Source organism: Euleptes europaea, chromosome 8, assembly GCF_029931775.1.
Source record: "Euleptes europaea isolate rEulEur1 chromosome 8, rEulEur1.hap1, whole genome shotgun sequence".
NCBI classification, from domain to species: domain Eukaryota; kingdom Metazoa; phylum Chordata; class Lepidosauria; order Squamata; family Sphaerodactylidae; genus Euleptes; species Euleptes europaea.
In genome coordinates this window covers 76,951,267-76,976,414 of record NC_079319.1, presented here as the reverse complement: position 1 = coordinate 76,976,414, position 25,148 = coordinate 76,951,267, and the positions used below count along the sequence as shown (strand labels likewise).

The window sequence follows — 25,148 nt, the reverse complement described above, 5'->3', positions numbered from 1 at the left end:
CACTCCGCTCTTTATGACCAGGTGAGCCCTCTGGCAGGTAAAGGAAGGGTTCGCCTAAAGAGATCGCAGGAGAGGCGAGCGGGCGGATCTCTCCTTCCATGACCAGCAGGCACCTTGCGAGAGGCAGCCCGGAGCCAGCATGTCACTCCTCGCAAAAATGGGGGACTGGCAGGTAATGCGATTCCCTCTCCCTCCCTTCCTCCTCTTGTTGCGTGGGACCGACGGGGAGACGCGGATCCAGCCCAACGAGAGGAGCCGACTCCTCGCTCGGCGGTCCCCTAACTAAGGGTGTGGGGCTGGCCCCCATGGCCCGGCCTGCCGAGCTGTCGGAAGCAGCCAGGAAGTAGCGGCGCGGCCCTTTGCAACCGCCCAGTCCTTAGGTGACAATTCAACAGGTGGGGCGAGCCAGTCACTTCTCCGTAGACCGGCCCACTCCGGGAGAGACGGTGCAACAGGCTTAACTCGCCGCTGGCCATTTCCAAAGAAAAGCTCCCCTTTTCTATATGCACGCAGCCAAATCTGCTGATTCTTTTCTTTTTCTAAAGATGATTTACTGAGGGTGAGGGTATTTTTCATTCCGTAGATAGGTGACGCGGAGGAAACTGAAAGAGGACTTTTAAAAGGCGGGACTTCTCTGCACTCTTGGTGTGTGTGTGTGTGTGTGTGTGTGAGTGAGAGAGAAGGGGGGGCAAGCAAAAGGGAGACCTTGCAAGGTTTGACGTGAAGCCCCATAGCCCAGCTCCTAAAGTCAAATAGCAGGGAATTGCACCCGGTGGGGAGGATCTAAAGCTTTAGGGTCCGCCATAGTAACTTCTCTTGACTTGGGAACGCGAAAATTCCCCCAACTGGGCTGGGCCTTGCCGGCTCGTCCCAAGAAAGGGCCTTTCTTCGGTAATGGGTTGATCCTGAGGAAGCCACCCTTCCTGCGGATTTCCAGAGGCAACGGCGTGGCTCTCCATGCTTATTTTCCCTTCGCTCCCTGTTTGCTTTCGGCTTGCGCGGGGCCCTTCTTCTTCCCCCCAAACCTGAAAGGTGACCTTTGCGCGCGGCTGGCAGCTGGGCGGCTTCCGTGTGCCGGGTCCGACCCGAGTCAAGCCGCCTACTAAACCGGCAGAGCTTCCAGACCCCTTTCGCTTTCCCTCGCTCAATCCTCACCGCGATCCTTAAAAGGGCCGCACGGGTCCCGACGTCTCGCTGCATTTCTGCCCGAATAAACCTGCTTGGGCTGTCTCTCCTATCTAAATCCGTGGGATTTTTTGCATTGCTTCACTTTGACAGGATCGTGCCCACTGGCGCTTTGGCTAAAGACCTTGGAAAACTCTCTTTGGCTTAACGGGGCTTGATTTTACTTATTGGGAAGCTGACGCTAAGCACAGGTCGGTGGAAGTCGATGTCACTGACATCGGTCTCCTTTTCCAAGCCGCTGTGCTAGGATCAAAGTTAAATCAAGTTTGTGGCGAGTTTACTCTTGGTGAACTGAGCGCCGAGCCTGGCTTGCAATATATGCCTGGCTCTCCCTCAGCCTATGAAATGGGCCGACATGAAGCCCCTTTAGCTCATTTCCCGGGCTCAGCCTTTCAAGAGAGCGGTTCCAGAGCGAAGCGGGAGGTGGATCCCCCGACAGGATCCCTCGCCCCACTCCCTTCGAAGGAGGCTCGCCGACATCCCTCGGAAACGGTTCAGGAAACAGTGTGCAGGATCGCGCGGTGACTTCTGCCGCCGCGGGAAGGGGCGCCTTCCTTGCCGGGTGCGGCCAACGCAACGCGGCGGGGAAGCCCGCCAGGGAACCCCGAGATCCACCCACCTTGGCCGGCGGAGACCCCGAGGCGCCCGTCCGCCACGCAGAAGCCCCTCCCTCCTGAAGAAGTGGGAGCCGACTTCCAAAGGCTTGGGGGCCTATTCCCAGCCTCCCCCCCCTCCGGTTTGCAGCCCCCCCCCCCCGCAGCACACACGCTGCTGGCTCTCCGGCTGCTTGCAAGGTCTCCCCACCCGGGCCTCTCCCGGCCTGGCAGTCTGGCAGGCTTGGGGCCCGTCCAGGACTCTTGCAGAGGCTACAGGCCCTACTTCCAAGTAGGCCTCTCTGCCTGGCCTGTTGGCCGCGGGTAAGCCGCTCCTGAAGGCTGTGTCCAACTCCGCCCGGGGCGGATCTCGCGCGCCCCGGCGAGCCTGCGGAAGGCGCGGCACCGACGGGCTGGCCGGGCCTTCGGGCGAAGCTGGCGCCGATGCCCAGCGGCGGCGGCTGGGGGGCATCTTTTCCATGGGGCCCCCGCTCACCCGCCAGCTTCTCACAGCCCCACTTGAGCCGCTCGGGAATCGAACCGACGGTTGGTTTCTGGGGAGCTTGGGCAGGCCAAAGAAGCCGAGCTGCCGTCGGGGAGGCAGCCAGACCCGGCCGTCCGGCGTTTGACTGCTGGGCCCTGTGTTTCAGGAGCAAAACACCAAAAAGTCACCCGATCCACAAACCACTTAGGCCGGAGCGAAAACCGAGTCGGCGCCCAAAGGAGTTTGATCCAGGTTTTAATAGGCTCGTGCCCCGGTTTTCAGGAAGCCCCTGGCACCGGCTCAAGCGCCGCCGCCAGCTTCCCCGGCCGCAGTTGCCTCTGCCTCCTCGGACCTGTAGATCTTGCTGTGGTTCAACAAAAGACGCCGCGCGTGGCCCGAGGCCGCCCTGCCGGTCCCGAGGGCGCGCCGGAGCGCCGGTCCTGGGGCCCCCCCCTCCGCCCGCACCCCTGCTCCCGCCGACCGGCGCAGGCAGTGGCATGGGGTGGCGGGGAGGATGCCCTGAGAAAAGGGCCGCCCGCCTCTCTCCCCCTACCTTTGAAAGGACAAGAGAAAGCGTATCGATCCTAACTACACAGCTGGAAAAAGACAAGACGCTTTGGTTAAATGAGGTTAAAAATGGAAAACGGAGAAGGACGGCGATTGGCCCCACATTTGGATGGCGATATGGAAGAGAGGGTGAACCAACGTGGAGAGAAAGGAAACCGAATTAACGGTTCTGGAGAGGCCCTGAGGCCTGAGAGGTATTAAAAAAGCAAAGGGAGGAACGGAGCGTGTTCCTGGGCGCCTGGGGAGAAAGGGGCCCACGCCCTGGCAGCCACAGGAGACCTGCCAGGGGCGCAAGTCGGGGCCACTCATGTTCTTGGTGTCCCTGCGAAGGACAAGAGAGAGGTTCTGGGGCTCAAGGCCAGCGATGCTCCCTGCGCTCAGAAGGCCCCGCCGCTTATTCTCGAGCCTCGCCTGGATTGGCTAAAGGCACTTTGCACCTGCTCAGAGACCCTTTTCTTGCGATGACTTCAGATCCGGGTCAAAAACTATATCCTCGAGCTTCAGTCGTGGCGCCAAATAAACTCCACAAGGTGGTGACTTGTCAGTGTGAAGGGTCACCAAAGAGACGCCAGAGCTGGATCTCCGAGTCCTTTATTGAGGCTTGAGTTGCGTTGATTTCGGGAGAGCCCTCAGCCTCTCCCCCCCCCATACTGAGCATGTTTACTCGGAAGTAAAATAGGCAACTTTGAATGGACTTGGTGCTCGTGTGGCCGGCGTGCGATCGCAGCCTCGATCTCCTCCAGTCAAAGCGTTCTGGCCTGCCTGGCTCTCAGCCTCAGAGTATCCCTGAGCAGATGCAACTTTCTCTCGTTAGTACCACAAATTCAGATAATGTCCTTAGATTAACAACAACAACAATAATAGATTGCAAATTCCCGTGGTCCACATAAGGGGGAGAAGGATTGGGAGGTTTCCTCCCAAAAGGAACCAGTTGACTAAAACTTGGAACTATCATAAGTTAAGAGGTTCAACAGAAAGCATTTTTACAAAATAAAACTTGGAAGCCTCACAAAAGAAACCTGTCCAGGGGTCTCTAGGCGCCTGCGCCGCCTCTTTGCAGGGCCATCGAGGCTACGATTCCCCCCCCTCCTTGTCTGAAAGTAAGTTTCACTGAATTCGGCTGGGGAGACACCCCAGGAAGGATGCCGAGGCTCGAGCAAGCAAAGGCCTGCCACAGAGAGGTGAGCGAGTCCCACTACTGACGCCTCGGCCTTACTCCCGAGTAGACATGCCCAGGATCCCGCCGCAGGTTTGCAAACCACTCAAAATCAAGGGGAGTCCGCCCCCTCCTCCCCCGACTGCCAGAACCCCCGAGCAGCCTGGTTCCCCTTTGGAGGCAGGATTCTGTATTCTTTTCAAAATATTGTTCAGAGAAAGAGAAACGTTGGACTGGAGGAGAGAAGGAGGAAGCCCGACCCCCTTCCTCCCCAAATATCTGCAGGATTGAAGAGCGACGCCCGGGTACTTCTGTCCCCCCTCAAAGAATTGTGCGCGCGTGTGTGTTTGTGTGTGCGTGGAGTGTGTGTGGGGGTATGCACAACATAAAAGATCGTATGAATCTTGGCTTTAAAAAAAATCTCCTGAATAAATCAGATCCCTCCCCGCCCACGCCGTGCCAGTAGCCCGGGTTTTTTTTTTGGTGTGTGGGTGGGTGCTTTTTTGGGGGAAAGACCGAAGGCAGAGCGGCGCGGCGCCTGCGTGGCTACCTGTGTCCCTCTCCTCGCAGGTTGTTGCGCTGCCGGGCAATTGGCTATTGTCGCTATGCTAATGAGCCGATTAGGCGCCTGGTGAAAAGAGAAAAAAAACTCTTGGAAAAAGGAGAAAGTTCCGACCATTAGAGGGAGATCTCCGAGCGGGCACGGGAGATCTCCTCCTCCTCCTCTTCCTCCTCCTCCGCCTCCTCCTGCTCCGGCACTCCAGCAGGCGCGCTGTGCATGCCAGAGGAGAGCGCAAGGCAGGCAGGCGGGCGGGCGGGCTGGGCATCGCCTCCTCTTCGCCGTCTCTCCTCCCGGTCTCTCGCCACGCCAATCCATGAAAATGCTTTGGAAGCTGACGGATAATATCAAGTATGAGGACTGCGAGGTAAGCGCTTCCCCGCGACTGGGGCGCACCACCCCGCCGGTGGCCACCGGGAAGCACCTGGAAGACCAAACCACCACCACTTGGCCAAGGCTCAACGGGAGAGGAGGGCGCGCGGGGCTGTCAGGGGGCCAGGAGCAGGCGACACGGCTGGGGGGACGGAGGGGGACCTGGCAAAAACCGGCCACAGCAGAGCAGAAGAGACGGAGAGAGAGAGAAACACAAACGCCACACGGATCTTTCTGTACAAACATCTGCGCCCAAACAGCAGCAGGAGAATGGAATGAGTGGGTTGAGTGAGTGAATGAATGAACTGGGATCAGGCAAGGCAACCAGACAAAGAGCAGACGGTTCTGACAGACAGAAACGGCAGAGAGACCTCCTCAAGAGTTTGCGTGCAAAACCAAACCAAACCCCCCAGATGCCTTTGATCCACAGGTCTTCTGCTCCCGCGTGAGGACTGGGACAGTTGTCACTTGAGCGTCAAAGCGCCGTTCAAGCCGGCGCTTCCGCTCAGCCGCTCGACGAGGGTTGGACGACAGCGTGGCTTTAAGCACGCCTTTTCCAACCCCAAGCCGCCTCCGAGGCTTTGCTATTGGGGGATGGCTCGGGGTTGGCGACCGGGCAGGGGAGCGACCGAGCCAGAACGTGGCGCCGGGAAGCAGAGCTCGCCTCGCCGCCGCCCGCTCTCCCCCCGGCCGTGCATCACTCCCAAATCCCGCATCTGATCTCAGAACAGGTCCCCTATTCAAACCCCGGGGCTTTGAGACTGCGGCTTAAAGCTACCACTGTAGGGGTCGATCAAGGGAAGGGTAAGGGGAGAGACAGACCGGGTCGGTGGACCGGCAGAGGTATTCGTGGATGGATGGGGGAGTCGTGTGGGCCGCTCGAATGAAAGCAAAGATGCTTATTAAATAAACTCATCTCGAGGTTATTTTGCACAGATACCCTTCCAAAATTTCCGGTCGGCGTTTACTTTCTTTTCTGGCGGATTGCAAGAACCCTGTCACCCGCAATTCGAGTTTTTTTTTGCGGGTTAAAACTTCCCGCGTGGTGCTTGCCCGTCTTCCCGCCCCACCGAACGGCTTGGCGGGCGTGTTGGGTAAGGTGTACACGCGTGTATACATTTCCTCCCTCGATGCAGAGAACGGGATCGACTCCGGCAAGCGCCTGCCGGGGAGGTCACTTAAGAGAACCGGCGCGCTTGGGTGTTAGGGTTGATGGCTCCTGCGGAGGGGCCGGGCGTTTGGCAAAGGTCAGAAACGGAGCGTAGACGGCGTGCAGGACCGCAACCGCTTTGCGACTGAAAGGGCGGCGAGAGGCGTGTGGTTTTACTAAGCCTCCCGCCACCCCCGAGATAGTCGTTAGAGTCGCCAGCCCTTCATTAATTTCCGGCTGTACGAAGGGGGAGCTCCTCCGCCGGTGGATTTCTTGGCACGTGTCTTTGGTTGCTTTCTCGCTCTTGCGGCTTCACACCGAGGTGGCCCACAAACCGAGCGTCCAGGCTTCCAAAGCCCGGTAGGGCGATACGGGGGGGGGAAGGGAGGGAGGAGGGGGCGCTGGGGGCATCTCTTCCGCAGGAGAAGGGCACGCTGTAGTGGGAAAGTGGCAGGTCCCCCGGATCTGACTCGGGAGCCCTGAAAGTTACCAGGGCTCCCTGGGGGCCGGGGTGGGTGGGGGGTCTCGCTTCCCTGACCAAGATCGCGATTTCGCCTTGAACCGCAGTTTCAGACCCTCAATCCGTTGGTGAACATTTCCACCAACTCCCAGGCTTCAAAGAAAGCGTGTACGATTCCGTGTGGAAAGGAAGTTCCCTGCTGTTCGGGGTCGAGGCGACGGACCCCCCCAACCCCCCCCCCCCGGCGGTGTGTTTTCTGTGAGACACCGGGGAGAAACTTCCAAGGCGTGAGAAGAGCCGGCCCGGCTTTCTGGCGTTACTGTGGCGGAGGCGTGCTCGGGGAGGTTTGCCGGGACATGCTCGCTCGGCGGCGGCGGCGGCGGAGCGCCTGTTGTTTGGATAAGCCGGCAGGAAAAGTGGGGCCTGCCCGCCTGGCATCTCACGGGATTTGCTGGCTGCGAGTTGCTCAGCCAGTTGGACGGGTTGGGCCGAGGCTGGGAGCCCCGGCTTGTCGGGGCCAGCCGCGCTCCAGTCGCCTCCCTTTCCTCCCTCCCTCCCTGGCTGCCTCCCCGCCTCCCTCCCCCCATTCTTCGCCACCCCGTTCCCCGAGCCTCAGCCCCGGAGGCTCCGCGGGGCTCCCAGGACGCGGACGGCGGCTCCGCCGACCCCGCTCCCCGCCCCGGGGACCGAGCGCCGAGGGAAGACGGGCATCCCACGCTCCCGGCAGGGAGGCCCAACCCCTCCAGGCCCGGTCTCCGGCGAGGCCCTGCCGCCGCCGCCGCCGGGCCCGTCGAGTCATGGACGTGAGGCAGCAGGACGCCGCCGGAGCGGAGCAGGCGGGCCCGGCCGAGCAGGGGCAGCCGAAAGGCGGAGGCGTCGAGCCGGAGAGCGGCTCCCCCGGGGCCAAGAGGGGAGCCGGGACCCCGCAGCTCCTGGCCTTGTCCTTCGAGGCTTCGCCCGGCTTCGCCCAGCAGCAGCAGCCCGAGGTGTGCCCAGAGCTTGCCTTGACCCCCTCCCTCCCTCCCTCCCTCCCGGCCAGACTGAGCCTCTTTCCTCTGCGCCCCCCCCCCCCCGAGGCAGCCTCTCCCTCCGCTTCCACTCCCAGCCACCTCCTTTTCGCAACTCCCTTCCCCTCCTTTGGAAATATCCCCCCCCCGCCCGCCTGTTCGCTCCCCTTTCTCCGCCGCCTCCGTTGCTTCCCGCAGTCGTCTCCCGCCCCTCCCCCCGGTACCCCCCCTCCACTACCCTCCCCTTTCTCCTTCTCGCCCCCTCCCTGCCCGGCTCCCACCCGCTCTGCGGCTCCCTTTCTCTTTCCCTTCTGCCATGCCCCGCAACCTTTTAAAATGTGGCCCCTCGCCTGTGATTCGTCGGACGCGGCGGCGCGGCTCCCTCTCCCCCCCACCCCACCACGTCTCTCCCTTTTTTTGTCTGTCCCTCCCTCCCTCCCTCCCCCCCCCACCTCTGATTAGATACACGGATTCTTCCTTCAATGGACGTCATTTAGAACCGGCTCTGCCTTGAGTCGCCTCCTCGCTTCACGCTCGATTTCCAGCCATTCTTCCCTTATTAAGTATTCGTGTAATATTAATAGTCATGAATATCTGCTATTAGGGCTCCCAAGGAAAGCGAGCGGGGTCTCTCTCTCTCTCTCTCTCTCTCTCTCTCCCCCCCCCTTCTCTCAGGAGCTCACGTGAAGCAGGCAAAGGGAGCGAGGAAGGTGGGGGCCAAACCGGATTCAGGAGCGCAAACACGCGCACACTCCCGCGAGCGCGCACACCGGCGCTCAACTTTGCCTCGTGCGAGGGCGCCAGGATCCGGCTCCCTCCCTCCCTCCCTCTCCCTCTCTCTCTCCGCCCCGCTTCCCTTTGCGGCTGCAGCACGTCGGTCAAGTTTCGGATGGAGGCGAGGCGCGCCGGTCCGCCGCTGGCCGAGCAGCCCGGGCGCGGGGGACTCGGCGGACTCGGCGGAGGCCGGCGCTGAGAGCCCGGGGCTTCTGCCATTGTGCGGCAGCGCGGCGGGCGGGCGGGCGTGCATGCGGGCGCGAGGGCGGCGGGCGAGCCGGAGGAGCCCTTTCTTCTCCCCCTCTCTTTCCGACTGGGTCCCCCAGAAGCCGCGCAGATGTTAGTGCACAGTTTCTCCGCGATGGTGAGTCCGGCTTCCTGCCTTCTGTGTCCGGGGCTGGGGCGGAGGGGGATCCGGTCCTGGGGGCGCCCCTTCCCTCGCGGTCGGCTTTTCGTTCTTTAGGGGGGGGGGAGTTGTTTCCATCATAACTTTATTGTGGCTTTCCGTACAAAAGGCGGCTTCCGGTGGCGTCTGGAACCCCCCCTCCCCAATATTTTCATTTGCATCGCGCATTTCCCCCTCTGTGTTCTCGCCCGGGGTGATAAGGCTGGTGTGAGATGGAGGTCGGCGGCATTTAACGATATCTTGCTTAGGATTCTCAGCCCCCCCCCTCACCCCACCTTCCATTTGTGTGCTTCTTAATTTCCTTTAGACGTACCTGTGGGCGATCATTTCATAACCTTCCCCGTCCCAATTGTGCGCGGGTAAAAGAAGTCAAATTTCATTTCACTTCCCTACCTTCTTAAAACTTCTGTTTCTGTTTTCCGCTTATATACTAAGTTTATTTAAAAATATATATTTTCATTAGTTATGTCCAATGTTTTATTACTTTCCTTCATATATTTGCATGGGTACATATAGTTTTTTTAAAAATATGTTCGCATGTGTACAGCCGAGATCCGCAAGCCTGTTGTTATTTGTTTGTTGGTTTCAATGGCACGTAGTCCCAAGATTTTTTTATTTTTTTTAGCAAACTTGTCGAGGGTCGGAGGATTCCAAATCAAATGTTGATGGGCAGGCACTATTAAAAAGAAAGACAAGTCTGTTTTTTCAAAAATGTTTTTCTTAAGAAAAATTGACGAGACATTCAACAAAGATATCTGTGGGGTGGGTCGTTTGTTTTCATTTCGTCCAATGTAGAAAGGCATACAATGTATCCCCCCCCTGCATCGAGTCCGATTTTTTTTTTCTAAATAGAGTGGCTAAATTCAGTTTTGCAACGGAAAGAACAAAATCGCCAGAGCGTTTTATATGGAAAACTGGTTTTCCGTTTTGCATTGCAGACTGGGGCCATCCTTAAGAAATAAACCCTACATACCGGCTCCGTTTCAAAGGTGCCAGTGTCCTCCAGACAGGGCAATCTAATTAGGGTTCCCCCCCTTTCTGTTTTGAACCAACTGAATTGCAAATCGCGGTTGCATGGGGGGGGGTCTCTACAGGGCACTTGGCCTGCTATCAAGAGCTTGCTTGTGACCTTTTCTCTCCCCCCCTTTTGTCTTATTCATCAGGACCGCCACGATGGCACCAGCAATGGAACCGCCCGGCTGCCCCAGCTGGGATCGGTGGGCCAGTCCCCCTACACCAGCGCCCCGCCGCTCTCCCACACCCCCAACGCTGACTTCCAGCCTCCCTACTTTCCGCCCCCCTACCAGCCCATTTACCCTCAGTCCCAAGACCCTTACTCCCACGTCAACGACCCCTACAGCCTGAACCCCCTCCACGCCCAGCCCCAGCCTCAACACCCAGGCTGGCCGGGGCAGAGACAGAACCAGGAGGCCGGCCTCTTGCACGCCCACCGGGGGCTTCCCCACCAGCTCTCCGGCTTGGATCCGCGAAGGGATTACCGGCGGCATGAAGACCTTTTGCACGGACCTCACGGCTTGAGCTCAGGGCTTGGAGACCTCCCCATCCACTCGATACCTCACTCTCTAGAAGACGTCCCGGTAAGGAGAACCTCTTCGAGATGCGGCGCCCTGGAACCCTTCGCAGGCGCTGCCGCAATTTGCCTTGGGGCTGTGTGTGTGTTGGTGTGTGTGGAGACGGGGATTTAACCAAGGCGCAACTGTCCTCCTGCCTGCAGCGAGGATCTCAAGGCGGTGGTCTCGATCCCTTTGAAACCAACCGTCTCCTCTCAAAGTCAACACCTCGTCCCATAAGAAACCTTCCGGCATCTATTCCCGAATCCGCCTTAAAGGGGGTAGGGTGGGGAGAGACGCACGCACAAATATAGGGATAACCCACAAGAATGCCATTGTGAACAATAGCTTTCGACAAAGAACAGCCACCGTCGGGAAGGCTATCTGATGTCGTGGTCGGAGGGCCCGGCCTTCAGGAAGATCCTGGCCCTCTAGGGGAGCGAAAACCTTCGCCCGAACAAATGCCCAAGGCTCAAGAAATGCCCTTTCTCGGTATACGAGGAGGCGAGCCAACCCAATGAATTGCAAATGAATTTGCAAACCCAAACAAAACCAGTGGCGCTGGCATTTGGAAGAGGGGGAGTTCCCAAGGTGATGTTTTAAAACGTTCAGGCAGAGTATCCCTATCTCAAATAATAACAGCAATTTTTCAAAAGGGGGTGGGTGGGGAATAAAAAGTGGTAAATTGTGCAGCTGAAAACAATGATCTTGTAAATAACCATCGGGTCTCCTATTCTAATCAAGATCAGCTCAACATTCCCTATGTTTGCTACCCGCTGTCTGCAGCTGAATTCGGTCGCTGGTAAACACAAGAGTCCCCAAATCCATGCAAATGCTCCTCGGCTCCATGCAAAGTCAGATATTCGAAAATATCTAAAGCGCTTGAATTCAGCGGAGAATTCCTTCTCTGCCTTTTCCTATGGGGGGAAAAACAGAATTTGAATAGGCTCCTAATTTCAGGCGTGTTTCCAGTGCTGCCTATATCATACAGAAAGCACTGGTAGGCGGGGAGGGGGAGAAGCTGGCTTGTGGTATCTGGATGTGATTTGGGGGGTGGGTGGGTGGGGGTTTGCTAAAACGCCATCCCAAATTACAGGATCAAATATTACAACAATATATCCGTTGACAGTTTAATGCTTTACAGTTTCATGTTGCAGAGAGATGGTTCAGATGAGTTCAGCTATTTGGGGGTCATTTGGAAACCTTTTCACTCCCCTCCCCCCATTTAACAAATCAGACTTGGAAAAGGATATTTATGACAGCCATCATCTGACTGTGTCCATCTCAGAAATTGTTACGTTTAGATTTCTTACAATAAAAAACAACACACCCTCTGTCGAACTGTGGGTGGGGAAGAATTTAGAAAGTAATTTGGATGGTCCTAAAATAAAACCTATTTTCCTAAATTAAAAAATAAACAAACATCATGCAGGTAATATTTAGAATAGGCTTCTAGTTTAAACATAGTGGCAAGGAGAGGAAGTCTGTTGAAATCTATGCTCTCTGCTTCCAAGCGTAGGCAGTCCTGTTCAAACCAATGGGACTTCCAGCCGCATGTGTTTGGGTATCGGGATGTAAACTAATTTGATGCTAGCGTGGGTTTAGCTTACTGTGAGAAACATGATCTAAAATAGCCTCATTTCCTTGTAATTTCGTTTCCACAGAGTGCTTTTGAAACAGCAAATCTGCATGGATCTAAAAATAATAATTCCAGGTTATTTCATTCGCTTCTCAGACAGTGATGACTTATCAAGGAGTGTCTTTTCAGAAAATCAGTTGCCATCTGGTTTAAATCGTTAAAACCGACACAGCTATCTCCCCCCCCCCCATCCCTCTTTAAGCGTAGGCGGCCGGATCCCCAGTCCTTTTAAGCTGAAATACCTGGGCTGTAGACAGCAGGGATTTAATTCATTGCCGTAGAACAAAATGGCTTGGGACCTCACGAGTTTGACCCGGGTTGTGTGTGTGTCTCTCTCTCTCTGTGTGGACTGGTTTGTGGAGGGCACCTTCCTTCCCGAGCCCAGGTGTTTTTCTTCCTGGGTGGGGTGTAGAGAGAGCAGCGAAGCTCTTTGAGAAGGAATTTGGGTCAGGAGAAAAGGTCGTTTTCCTCCGTGGCTGCCGCTCTTAACCTTTCCTAGCAACGGTGCAGAAGACATGCTAAATCGAGGGCGGTGATTATTTAATTATAAATATCTCGGCGGGATTTTAAAACCGAACAGTCGGTGGTTTGTACAGACTCTATATAAGCTTACAGAAATCCGACCAAAAAACGGGGGAGATGTTCCACCCCACTACATTTACTTTATGGGTTTAAGGCCGCCTGCTTGAAGGGATCATATTTCCCCACGTAGTTAAAAAAAAATCCAAAGGAAACTGCCGCGGTCGTCATTTCTGAACATTTCTCAATTTAATTATGCTCAAATCCAGAAGCACTTTAGGCAAGTTACAAATGAGAGCATTGAGTACAATAAAACCTGTAATAAAGCAACTTCGTACCATCCACCCGGAATCATTGAGATCAGGCACAATTAACAGGAGCATAAATCCAAGGATGAATGGAGGGGGGGGAATGCTAGAAGAATCCGGTATTATTGTTGGACAGAGACGAGAGAAGGCAGGGGAAGGGGCCGGGTGGGCAGGGGGCGGGGGCGTTTTGCAAGAGGAGGTTGCCAAGCCTTTGGTTTGGAGCTGCTTCGGTGCTAATATGTAAGCACAGGCGGACGCGCTCGCTTGACTGTCAGGCTGGGGATGGGGCGGGGGGGGGAAAGAAAGAACTCGCCCCCCCCGGGTTTACTTTCTGATCACGGCCTGAAACTCCGGCGCACGCAGAGTCCCCCCCGCGTTCACATTGCGACCCCCACCTCCAGCAGGAGGGCAAGAAGGCTCGTGGGTCGTGGAGAAGCCGGTGGGCTTGCTTCGCTCGGGCGGCTCTTCCGCTGCCGTCCAGGGATTCTCCCCCCCCACCCCACCCCACCCCTCCCCTCGGACACGTCTGCCTCCTTCCCAAACGCCTCCGCCTGCTGCCGCTCCTTCCCCATTGTGTAGCTCCAGTGCCCAAAGGCGGCACTTCGCATGCTGGAGTCTGGTGATTATTTTTAATAATAACCCATTGTGGAAAGAAGGGTTGGGGGGAGAAAGACTCTCGCACGCTCGTTTGCAATCGAACCAGTGCCACGCCGGGCACCCTTCCTTCTGAGTAAATTGCATTGCACGGCTGAAACCCTAAACCTACTTACTTGGAGGCAAGAGGCATTGGCTCCGATGGGGATTACTTCCGGGTAAACACAGTTAGACTCGGGCTGTTCAAGACGAAGATTCCACAGCCAAAGTGGGAAAGAACAGTTAAAAAAAAATACTGCCTTTAATTTGCAAAAAAAAAACACTAAAAAAGGTTAGCGCCCCGGAATGAAATATTTCCCTATAAAATCATAAAAATCAGCGTAGCAGGAAGCAGGCGGAAATACCTTCGGAGAGGGGGAGGGCGGTGGGCTTCCTGGCGTGCTTCTTTCGGCCTGTTTAAATATTCACATCCCGGTGTATTTCTTTTGTTGCAGCACGTAGAAGACCCGGGTATTAACATCCCAGATCAAACTGTAATTAAGAAAGGTAAGCCATTTCCTTTCGCATTCCAAGCATGTCCTCACAAGCTGGGTACTGTTGCCGGGAGAACTTGCTGAAGCTCTTGTTTCTCTCCCCCTCCTCCTCCTTCCCCCCCCCAATGTAATTTACAGCAGGCTTGCAAATGGGAAACCAAATTGCCAATCCCTGTTGAAACCAACCTTTTAGTTAATAATAACCTCCGTAAATGTGTGTGTGTGTGTGATTAGATTGTCCACCAGCTAAAGGGATCCCGAGTCCAGGTCTTCCTCATTCTCTCCAGGATCAGAGGAGCAGGCCTATTATCTTGGGTGCTGTGGAGCACAGTCAGGATGGTGCTGCCGCAGTCGTCTTGTTTCGGGGCTTCCTAGAGGCCACTGTGCGAACAGGCTGCTGGACATGATGGGCCTGGGTCTGATCCAGCAGGGCCTTTCTGATGTTCTTATCCCATTCGTGGCACAGAACTGGTTTCTAGTTTGTCTAGTTGGCCTGGAATTATTATTCGTTAAACACCCTTTCTCTCTCTCCCCCCCCCGCCCCCAGCTTCAGGTTTATGGGATGGTTCTGGGTCGTTGACACGAGAAAACCCTTTGGTCGCGACAGGCCAGCGGCAGGGCGCGTGGCTGGCCGGGGTCTCCGCGGCGGGGCCGGCCGGGGTTTCTTGGCTCTCGGGGGGGCTTCCACTTGCCTAAAGGAGCGCCGGGGTTGTTTGTTGCGGACGTGTGGAAGGATGCAAAGCGCTGTGGAAGGATGGGGTGGGGGGCTGCTGTTGTGTGTGGGGGATGGCGCGTTGTTGAAGATGGTCCTCAATGTTGGGAGGGGAGGGGAGCCAAACCACCGGCTCTCCCTCCCCCCTTTTGAGTTCTGCTTGGAAAACCGGTGGTTGGAGTGAAACGCGTCGGGGGAGCGTCTCGGCCGGGCGAGGGGCGTCCGCGCGTTCGAGGCAGGGCCGCCCGGACCCAGCCGCTTCTCCTTTTGGAGGCCGCCGTGTTGCCCGGGGAGGGCGAACGTTTCAGCGCGCCCCCCCCCCCAATCGGGGGAGCCTTTGTCACGTCAAATTAGATGTGCACGGAATAAATCTCGAAGAGAGTCTCTTTCCAAGTCGACATGATAATTGGCTCTTTTATTAGTAATCTCAAGAGTTCGTTTAACTCCCATTGTCTCTCTATTAGCCTCCCCAGAGCTATTAATGTCACAAGTGATCTATCCAAAACCTAGATATCCCCCCCTCCCCGCGCCACCCTTTAACATTTGGATTAAGCCCACTTAAGGAAAGGGGCTGGGGACGGGGAGGAATAACCAGATGAAAACAAAAGAGTCAATATTTATAGTGTAACGTGTGTGTGTGTGTGTGGACGGCGACCCTCGCCGGCAAAGCCAGGCTGTCCCCTTTTCGGGTTTTTTTGCGCCTGGTGAGGCAAGCTGGAAAGGGCTGGGGGGGGGGGATTCTGCGCGGCCCCTGAACCTCTTGTAACAACGCCCCTCTTCCTTCCTGTTTTTTTTTTTTTTTTAAGTGTGTGTATGAAGTGGGAAATGTTAGGAAAGCCGCTCTTCATCCTGGGGAGCAGACAGGCAAGGAACCCCCGCCCCAGGCCCGTCAGCTGCTGGTCCCTTGAAACAAAGGACCGCGCCGCCCCTCTCTCCCGAGGAGATGCCGGCCGCTGCCTCCTCGGGTGAAAAGTTGCGCCCGGGAAGAGGCCGCGGCTCCTCCCGGGGACAAGCGGCCTCTAGGCCGTAGGAGCCAGAACAGCTAGGACGTATTTGGGGGCGGGGGGTAGGATACTGAGCACAATAAACGTGCCCAACCGCGCAATTTTCTGTATGGCCGCCTAGAAGCGCCACTAGGTTCAGTGTCTCTTACTGCCCGGTAAGCGTAGGAGGGACGGCTTCTTTGCCATAAGAACACTTCGGAGCAGCTCTGCTTAGGATGCCGGGCTTCCGGATGCCACCCTGTGCTCGGGTGCCACCCTGTGCCACCGCCTGCCCTGGGGTTCGACGGGCGCGGCTGCATTTGGGGCGGCGGCGGCGGCGGGGGGTTCTGAGCTCCCCCGTGTGGGTCGCCGCGCCGGCTGCGGGGCTGGCGCTGCTGGGAGCGCGGGTGGGTTGGAGGGCGCGGGGTGGGCGCTCTGCTGAGCCGAAGCCCCTCCCGGCTGCACGCCCGCGGGGCCGAGGGGCTGCGGCTGGCGGCGGGCTAACGCGGCTGTGCCTCCCCTTAGGGCCGGTCTCCCTGTCCAAGGGCAGCGGCCACGCCGTCTCCTCCATCCCCATCAACAAGGACGCGCTCTTCGGCGGCGTGGTGAACCCCAACGAGGTCTTCTGCTCGGTGCCCGGCCGCCTCTCGCTGCTCAGCTCCACCTCCAAGTACAAGGTCACGGTGGCCGAAGTGCAGCGGCGCCTCTCGCCGCCCGAGTGCCTCAACGCCTCCCTGCTGGGCGGAGTCCTGCGCAGGTGAGGGGCGGGGACGGGGCGGGGGGCGAGGATTGGAGAGGATTGCCGGGGGATTGCGCGGGGGTCAGCCAATCAGGGTCCACCCTGACCTGGATGGCCCAGGCTAGCCTGATCGCTCAGATCGCAGAAGCGAAGCAGGGTCAGCCCTGGTTAGTATTTGGATGGGAGACCACCGAGGAAGGCCAGGGTTGCTGCGCAGAGGAAGGCACTGGCAAACCACCTGTGTTAGTCTCTTGCCATGAAAACCCCAAAAGGGGTCGCCATAAATCGGCTGCGGCTTGACGGCACTTTACACACACACACACAGCCAATCAGAGGCCACTCTTTCTGACCCTTAGCTCAAGCCCGTTTTCTAACAACCTGGAGCCTGGCACCTTCACGTGCGGCCTGCCTGGCACCTTCACGTGCGGCCAGCTGATGAGGGGGTGCCCCTTTTGGCAAGAGTGTGGGAAGCTGGCCTCCTGCCCCACAGCCTTCCAGCAGAGACCCACTGCTACTTTGCAAGGCCCCCCGCACCAAGGCCTAAAATTAAAAATAGGCACCAGCAAGGCCTGCTCCTGTCTTCCATAAATAGATCAGCACATTAAATAGATCTTCCACATTAACTTGTGCCTTCATCCTGTGCTTCACGCCTATCATTTCCTAGAGGAAAATTTCCTTCATAATATCCTTCATAATACAGATTTGTATACAAAATACTCCAAGAATTGGAACAGGAGATGATTGGTCGTGTGTGAAGCGGTCTCATTTCCGCTTCTTTTCAATACCCCTTGTTCCAATATCAGATCAGGATTAATAGCTATTTTTTAAAAAAGGTAAAGGTCCCGTGTGCAAGCACCAGGTCATTCCTGACCCATGGGGTGATGTCACATCCTGACGTTTCCTAGGCACACTTTATTTATGGGGTGGTTTGCCAGTGCCTTCCCCAGTCATCTTCCCTTTACCCCCAGCAAGCTAGGTACTCATTTTATCAACCTTGGAAGGATGGAAAGCTGAGTCAAACTTGAGCCGGCTTCCTGAAACCGACTTCTGTTGGGATCAAACTCAGGTCGTGAGCAGAGATTTGACTGCAGTACTGCAGCTTACCACTCTGCACCACGGGGCTCACTAATAGCTATAAAAGGCTGGTATAATAACAAAAACAACAACAGTAATATTGAATATGTTAGAAGGAATATGAGGGGAAAACCCTTAGTATGTGCCAGCTGTATCAGATATTTTGAAAAGGAACCTAAGCCTAAGAATGTGCCAGAGAGTTTAGCCTGCATATCTTGAACCTGGGTATCCCTGTTGCCTTCATGCCAGCTGGCCTGTAAATCCTGAGTCCAAATACAAACTAAACCATTTAACCGAGAGAGATGCTGGGTTTAAGAGTCCCACTTTTTGCCACTGACCTTCTTTATAGGGTTGTTATTATTAGAATATAGTTGTACATATTATAAGATACTTACTGAAAGTGCTTCTGTATTATTTAAGCATGCGCAAAGTCTCCAGAGATGGGGCTTGGCCCTGCAAAAGGCAACCAGCATGTCCTGCTGCAGAGACCAGAGTGCCCCGTCTCTTAAGCACATGCCCCCCTCCTTCTTGTACTCACAACAGCCCTCTGAAGTAGCCTGAGAGAGGGTGACTGTCCCAAGGCCACTCTGAGGTCTTCATGGCAGAGTGGGGATTGGACCCAATATCTCTGTCCAGCACTCGAACCCCTACATCCCACCTGCGCTGGAGCCAACCCCAGCATCCCATGGTATGGGCCCCTTTCCCCTCAACATTGCAGGACACAGCAAGGTTTGGTGAAAACTTGCAGGCCCCAGCTTAGAGCACCACCTCTAGTGAGGAAAGTCACTAGTTATGGCTGTAGTGTTACAGGAGAGCCTCACGGGTGGGCATGGGGGCTTATTTTTACAACAGAAGAAACTAGAATTCAGGAACCAACCTTTCTTCCACCTACCTGTTTTTACTTTTTGGCCACTATAATAATATAATGATGATGATGGTGATAAAAAAAGCCTAGGTTTCAGAAAAATAATAGACGTCTTTCCCACTTAATCTTTATAGCAAATTGAATGTAGTTTTCATAATAACAAACAACTTGACTACTGTGTGCTAGGCTTGTCGATAATACAATGAGATCTGATTAAACCACATCCCACTTGACCACTAATCGTTGTTATGAATTCACTAATCGTGGTTAGGAAAGAATCTGTGACAGCCCTTCTAGGGTCACCCATGGTTTTCAATTGATACCTTTAAAACAAAAAGTGCTTAATTTGCTGTCTCCATCATTCTTCCAGACACAAGGAAATATTTCATCCCATTTGTTTGTTTTGCATTTAATTCTGCCTTCATAGCCTGTCTTCTGTGCTTAGCATTTTGGGGGATGAAACTTCATTAAACAGCCTTCCTAATAAGGATTTGTAATAGTTTTTTGGGGGGAGGAAAATGTATGAAAGAATTTCAATATGCTGTGGTATATACTAGTCATGTGTTAAATGGCTTTTTTAAATGTGTGAAATAGGGCAAAGTCAAAAAATGGAGGGAGATCTTTGAGAGAAAAACTGGACAAAATAGGATTAAATTTGCCAGCTGGGAGACGTAAAGCTGCTAATGTTACCCTACTGACATCACTAGTGGAGGGTAAGTAATGGCTTTAGATTTTGCAGGGGGAAGTGGATTCTTTAGGGGATTTTTTTTGGTCAGTTCCAACCGGGGCATTTTGGAGAACTGTGTTAAAATGTTTATGGATGTTGTTTAATGTAAATCATTATGTCTAAAGGAAATGCTCATTTTGACCTTCTGCTTTGTACTTTTTTCAAAAGGTGAATTGAAACTGTCAGCTCAGTCGAAAACCTATTCATGTCAAAATACTTGGAAGTGGACTCTATTGCAATCTGCTTGGACTTAAATCCCTGTTATGCATTTAGGGTCTGGTTGCCAGTCCCAAGTGCATGAAACTAAGTTGGCTTAAAGTCTAAAACTTCACTTTAACTGGGTTGCTAGCTGAACATTCCCTTCCATTTAAAAAGTAGAACTGGAAACATTAATCGAGTAAGCGTAATTAATGGATTAATTTATTAATCACTGATTGACATGGTGGATTTTAATTGGATTTTAATCAGAGCAGTCCCTAGTGAAAGGGGGTACAGCAGCAATGTGCACAATCTCAGCCTATCTCTTGATTCAGATAAGGAGGTTATGATTATTTTACAAACAGTATGCAACGTAGCTATGCTGTTCACTCAGGAGATGCTGCTTCTCTTCTGGATAATTGCAAACTTTATTGGAAAATGAATTGATTAATTAAGCTAAAGTGAATTGTTTGATTGTGATTCATAAACTAGTCAAGCTTTGGGGTTTTAAAAAGGTAGTCATTGGATTTAAATTGATAATCAGCCTGAACCACAATTTAGCTAATTTCAAATGCCTGCTTTATGATTATTTAAGCAATTTATTGGGATCCAGGCTGATGTCCATAATGTTTTAACTCATAAATATGTTCTAAATACATTATTGGATCTTTGTACTTCCAACTGAATTAATCTATGAACTGGATGAATTTTACTGTAAATCTGGTTCCTCTGTTCAACTGTGTCATAGATGGATTTGACAGTCCTGTCAATGCAATTGGGATTTAAATCCTGGTCTTGTTTAAATATTCTATTTCACCTTGAAATCCATGGTCTACTCTGGTCATTCCAGTGAACAGAATAGGATCCGCAGAAGCACAAAATGCCTCCCAAGTGTATATAACTACACCCATGAAAGTTACTCAGATTGATGAAAAAGGGGACTTGGAACAAGCCCATGTTTGCTGGCTCATGTGAATGAATGGACGTTATGATAGAGTCAAATTAGAACTCTTGTTACACTAATCGTGGTCCGCTGCCAGGCCCAAACAGGCTTCATCACAAATGAAGACAGTATAAACAATACAGAGCTGGATTAAATGATTATATGTAGAGAGAGTCACGTGGTAGGCTGCCCGGCCTACACAATAGTGAGGTGTGGCCACTTTTCAGAATGAAAAATGTATTAAAAGTGTTCTTTGTATCAGACCATCTCTCACATTCTTTATAGATGGTGCAGGTTGACATGTTCAAAATACACGGCACTGGCAGCCTCTTTGAACCTACAAAAGTGGTCATATGTTCAGTAATTTCCCCATGTTTATTTCAAGCTCTTAATACTCTTAATTCTTGTGAGCGGGGAGAGAAAAGGGAAAGGGAATTCAGAAAGAAGGCTGAGGAATATATTCCTTGGAATTGGCACATTAGCATGCCACAATATTAACAGGTCCTCTGCAGGATCATCTGTACGACGACACCGTGTTTTTAATGCACCCTTCCAGTTCCTGCCCATCACATTTTGTGGTGGCCACTGAGCAAGGTTAGGTGCTGTAGTTACCCCAAGTTAAAGTCTCTACTGGCTGAAACCACATACCGGTAAATCATTGAAGTTATTCTGGCATCTGCATTTGAGAAATGCAGGACCATTACTTCCTGAATTAGTTTGGGAATCCTCGACCTCAGCCGTGATTTAATGGTGTCCTGAAAGTCTTCCAGGCAGCCCCTCCTTTGTTCTCAGTCTCTACAGAATACGGGGCAGCCTCTGTGATACCATTTTCTGATTTAACTGTAAAAGAAGGGAAGAAAATGGGGGGGGGGGAGACTGTTTTTACAGGGAATAGGCTGGGGTGGGCAGGAGAAGCAACATTGTAGCACTTGCCTTCTAATGCAGAAGGAGATGCCCTGATCCGGTTTAAGGAGGCTTACCTGATCGCAGCTGTTGAGACCAGGAAATTGATATGGGGCTTACACTTTGGCAGTCCTTCTCCTTCAGCATTTTTTTGGGAGGTCCTTAAGCCCGGTTTTGATTCCTGTCTGAAAAGAGGATTTCTAAAGCCATTTCTGGATCCTTAGGTCAGCTTTGGGTTTTGCTTAGACTCAAGAGAATAGTTTTCTTTGCCCTGTGTCTTGTTTTAAACGATTTAAGCTTCAAAGAAATGACGCAAAAGGCATTTTAAGCGTGCCCGCCACAACCGAAAGCTCACCAAGGAGGCTTTTTTTTCTTTGTCCTTAGTAAGTAAAGGATATTTACAAGTGTATGAGCAACTGAAGGCTAAACCAGGCAAAGAAAGAAAAAAAAGTTTACATAAACTGAAGAAAGACTCTGAAGGTGTTTTAAAATAAAATGGGGGATTCAGTTTAAGGAGAAAAATATCTGGTGAATGCTAATACTGTTGAGATTCTCAGTAATATGTAGTAGATAGAGCTTAACAGGACTTCTCGATCTGTTTGCTGCCCTCCTGCCTTGCTTTGCAAAACAATACATTAAAAAATACAGGGGCTTAAGGAGTATAGGCTAATGCACAGATAAATCGACAGTAGTAGCTAATCTCCCCCCCCACCCATAAGGTACAGTTGTTTTGGCTGCAGGTCCCTGTGCGACGAGGCAGCTTCGACAGCGCTGTTATTGTTTATGATCCGCTCCATTTTATGGAAACAAGCTCGCCGGACTGAGGCTTTGAAGCTCTAATTGGCGCATGCGTTCTTCCGGACCTCGAGCTAATGGCAGGAAGCCCTGCAGTAAAAAACCAACTGGTTCAGGAAATTAAAACCAAAGATTTGAAAATCAACAAAACAGGCAGACTCAGCGGAATGGCCCTAAAATTCTTATGGTTAATCGTTGGAGGGGGGAGGGAAGGAGGAAAAGGACGGATAATTACACGCGATCAGGTTAAATTTTAAACACTTAGCTGTTTAATGCAGTCCGGTTAGGAGAGTTGGGGAAGACGCGGGGAATCAATAATCGACGTTCGTCACTCGAATATGCTAAAAGAAATAAAATTATAAGCCTGTTGAGCATGCACGCCCATATAATTTTGTAAAGCTGATCTCTGTCTAAATATCAGTTTATATCCATTTACAAGACAAACTCGCTATTTCATTATGCTGGAGGGGAACAAAGCAGGGCGCCTTCAGCGGTCAAAATCGGTGTAAATGCATTTGAGGGCTGAAAGCGGCGAAGTGGATTAGTCGGTCGTTAAACGGTTGTATTCATTTATTGTAGTTTTCCCCTCCTTAAAAAAGAAGATTTTAGCATATTTCACTCAGATGTGTTGCTGGGAGGGGGTGTTGTTTGGTTTTGATATCCAGATGTAAACAGTGCTCATTTGCTCGAGCCAGCCAATGAGAATCGGCTTGTTACCTTCAGAAAAAACATCCTCCAATATCTCTTGCGCCCAGACATTTAAAAAAAGAGATGTATATTTATGGCGATCGTTTGCTTTGGTTAATGTTAAACCCGGATCCTTGAAGCACTTTCTGGGACCGTTTTCCGAGGACTGCAAATGTGCACATTCTAATTGGCTGGGATCTTCTCTGAGTGCAAAACGTGTTTCAAAACCCACGGGTGTAATTCTGCACCTCTTGAATTAAAATGGCCACTTCGCAGCGTTTTGAACGGAGCACGTGTTTGGCTCAACTAGTCCACCAGCAGCGCAATCCTAAACACCCTTCGAATTCCACAGGGCTTAGAAGAGTGTAACTCTGTTTAGGATTGCCCCTTGGGAAAACGGCTGGGTATTGATCAGGTATTCATCCCTCCTCCCCCCCCTTTCCAATTTCAGGAGAAGCAGTTCATCTAGCCAGGGATTTTGGTTACGTCTGTGAGACCGAATTTCCTGCCAAAGCAGTAGCTGAATTTCTCAACCGACAACATTCCGATCCAAACGAGCAAGTCACAAGAAAAAACATGCTTCTAGCTACGAAGTAAGACATTTAACTTTATGGATTGGTCGGAGTTACAAAAATGCGTTTCATCTGGTTTTGTTAGGTTGCTGCGTTTTGCTATTTCCTTTGATTAGTCTGCATTTCTTTGTGAGTGATACGTTTTCGCCACAAGATACGTCCTCGTAGAATTTGCCGTCATAGTTTGCATCGCAAGGGTCCGTAACCAAAGTTACTGTCGGAATGGAGTTGAGGCAGATGGCTGAAGAGCGTTCTTTCCCACCGAAGGAAATCGGTTGTGATAGTTGATTATTTTTAGGCAAAACTATCTTTTTGGTCACGGTCAGCATGGGGAGTCCAGGGCAGTCTTAGATATTCAGGCCCAGTCGCATTACCATGTATGTTTGAATGTAAATCCAGCTTTGGAGGTGTCACAACTAATCATTTTAGAGAGAAAGGAGTTATATTATTATTATTAGTATTAGAAGTATTAGTATTAAGGGTATTAGTATTAGTAGTATTATTTGCAATGGAAGCAAGTCCATTAGTAGTATTATTTGCAATGGAAGCAAGCATTGATCTCTGTTTAAGTGACCCTCCGAACAGATAGGGCTGCCTGCTGATCTCAGTCCATTCGTGACTAGTAAACCGGCTCCGCTGGGACCCACACCGCCCAGCCGGAGCGCCCGTCGAGCTGATTTCCGGACGGCGTGGAGGGGGCTCGGGGCCGGGGGTGGGGGGCGCGCCAGAGCCCGACTGTCAGGAGGGACGCTTGCGCTGGAATTGGAAAGGCTGGCGCGGTGGCCCTCGATCCCCGGGGGCGACGTCCCTCCAGGGCACCGGCTGAAGATGGGGACAGTTGGTGACCGGGGGCCTCTTGAGCGCCGGCCGGCCTGCCCCTTTTCTCTCTGCAGCCGCCCCCCCTCCCCAGCGCGCTCAGAGACTGCGCTGAAGGCAGCTGTGGCGCAGGCGCAGCCCTCCTGGCTTCCCCGGTCACCTGCGCGCAAAGAGGGTTTGCGCCTTGGCACGGGCGCTGATGCCAGCCTTGCCCGGCCTCGGCCAAAGGCCCAGCAGGAAGCGCCCCCCCCCGCCTCCCAAACGCCATCTGGCTTTTCTTTGGCAGAGTCTCCCCTCCCTCTTAAAAAAAAACAAGTAGGGGTGGATTTTGGACGCTTGGGACAGAGGCGACTTTTCCTGAATGGGGGGCTCTGATAGAAGACGTTCGACCGGCCAAGGCAGAGATCGCGGGCGCCGGTGCCCTTGGACGGGACTTACTTCCGAGGAAGTCCCTTTGTGATCCCGCATAACGCTGACCGACTGGCGGACTTAGGGCCAGAAGCGAGACTCGGGAGCAGACCCCAGATGTCTCAGGCAGATGATGAGAGGGGAGGCATCTTGGCCATCTTCTGGTCACTGGGTGTGTGTGTGTGTGGGGGGGAGAGAGGTAGTTGCGAATGTCCTGCATTGTGCAGGGGGGTGGACTAGATGACCCTGGTGGTCCCTTCCCACTCTAGGATTCGATGTTTGTGGGGATGTGGGCGAAACAGAGAGAGGCGCGGGAAGGGCGGATGGAAGATGCCCCGAGGTCCTTGCTGCGTTTAATCGACGTCGCCTTGAAGCGCACAGGGTTCGGGCAGGGCAAGGGGCGACGGTAGCGCCCCCCAAAGCAGAAGGAACCGTGGGCGCGGGTGCTGGGGGTGGGTGGGTGGTGCCTGCACATCTGCCTGGGCTGCTCGCGGAGAAAAGCCGGCTCACCCCCCTCCCCGCCCTCCTTCTCCCCGCTCCGTCTGCAGGCAGATCTGCAAGGAATTCACGGACCTGCTGGCTCAGGACCGCTCTCCGCTGGGCAACTCGCGGCCCTCGCCCATCCTGGAGCCGGGCATCCAGAGCTGCCTGACCCACTTCAACCTCATCTCGCACGGCTTCGGCAGCCCGGCGGTGTGCGCCGCCGTCACCGCCCTGCAGAACTATCTCACCGAGGCGCTGAAGGCCATGGACAAAATGTACCTCAGCAGCAACCCCAACAACCACACGGACAACGGCCCCAAAGGCGGCGACAAAGAGGAGAAGCATCGGAAATGAGGGCGGGCCCCG

General features: G+C 53.4%; 1 protein-coding gene across 3 annotated transcripts; it reads left to right on the top strand.

Annotated features, from left to right (window-relative positions):
* Positions 1-49: 49 nt before the first annotated feature.
* On the top strand, positions 50-25,148 carry TFAP2A (transcription factor AP-2 alpha). Of its 3 annotated transcripts, none has more exons than XM_056854530.1 (7): positions 50-172; positions 9,877-10,311; positions 13,839-13,890; positions 16,098-16,329; positions 18,845-18,963; positions 22,955-23,096; positions 24,848-25,148. In XM_056854530.1, exons 1-7 carry the CDS (start codon positions 140-142, stop codon positions 25,134-25,136), a joined length of 1,302 nt encoding a protein of 433 aa, XP_056710508.1. In that variant the 5' UTR covers positions 50-139; the 3' UTR covers positions 25,137-25,148. The 3 variants fall into 3 exon arrangements, with proteins under 3 accessions (XP_056710508.1, XP_056710507.1, XP_056710509.1); XM_056854529.1 differs by lacking the exon at positions 50-172 and adding an exon at positions 4,823-4,911; XM_056854531.1 differs by lacking the exon at positions 50-172 and adding an exon at positions 8,644-8,671.

What these genes read in the sequence shown, in the direction of transcription:
- TFAP2A (XM_056854529.1), top strand. Translation starts at nt 4,861, where the DNA reads ATGAAAATGCTTTGGAAGCTGACGGATAATATCAAGTATGAGGACTGC. An exon ending in TCAAACTGTAATTAAGAAAG is followed by an intron (nt 13,891 to 16,097) that starts GTAAGCCATTTC and finishes GCCTCCCCTTAG; the next exon opens with GGCCGGTCTCCCTGTCCAAG. An exon ending in ACTGACATCACTAGTGGAGG is followed by an intron (nt 18,964 to 22,954) that starts GTAAGTAATGGC and finishes TTCCAATTTCAG; the next exon opens with GAGAAGCAGTTCATCTAGCC.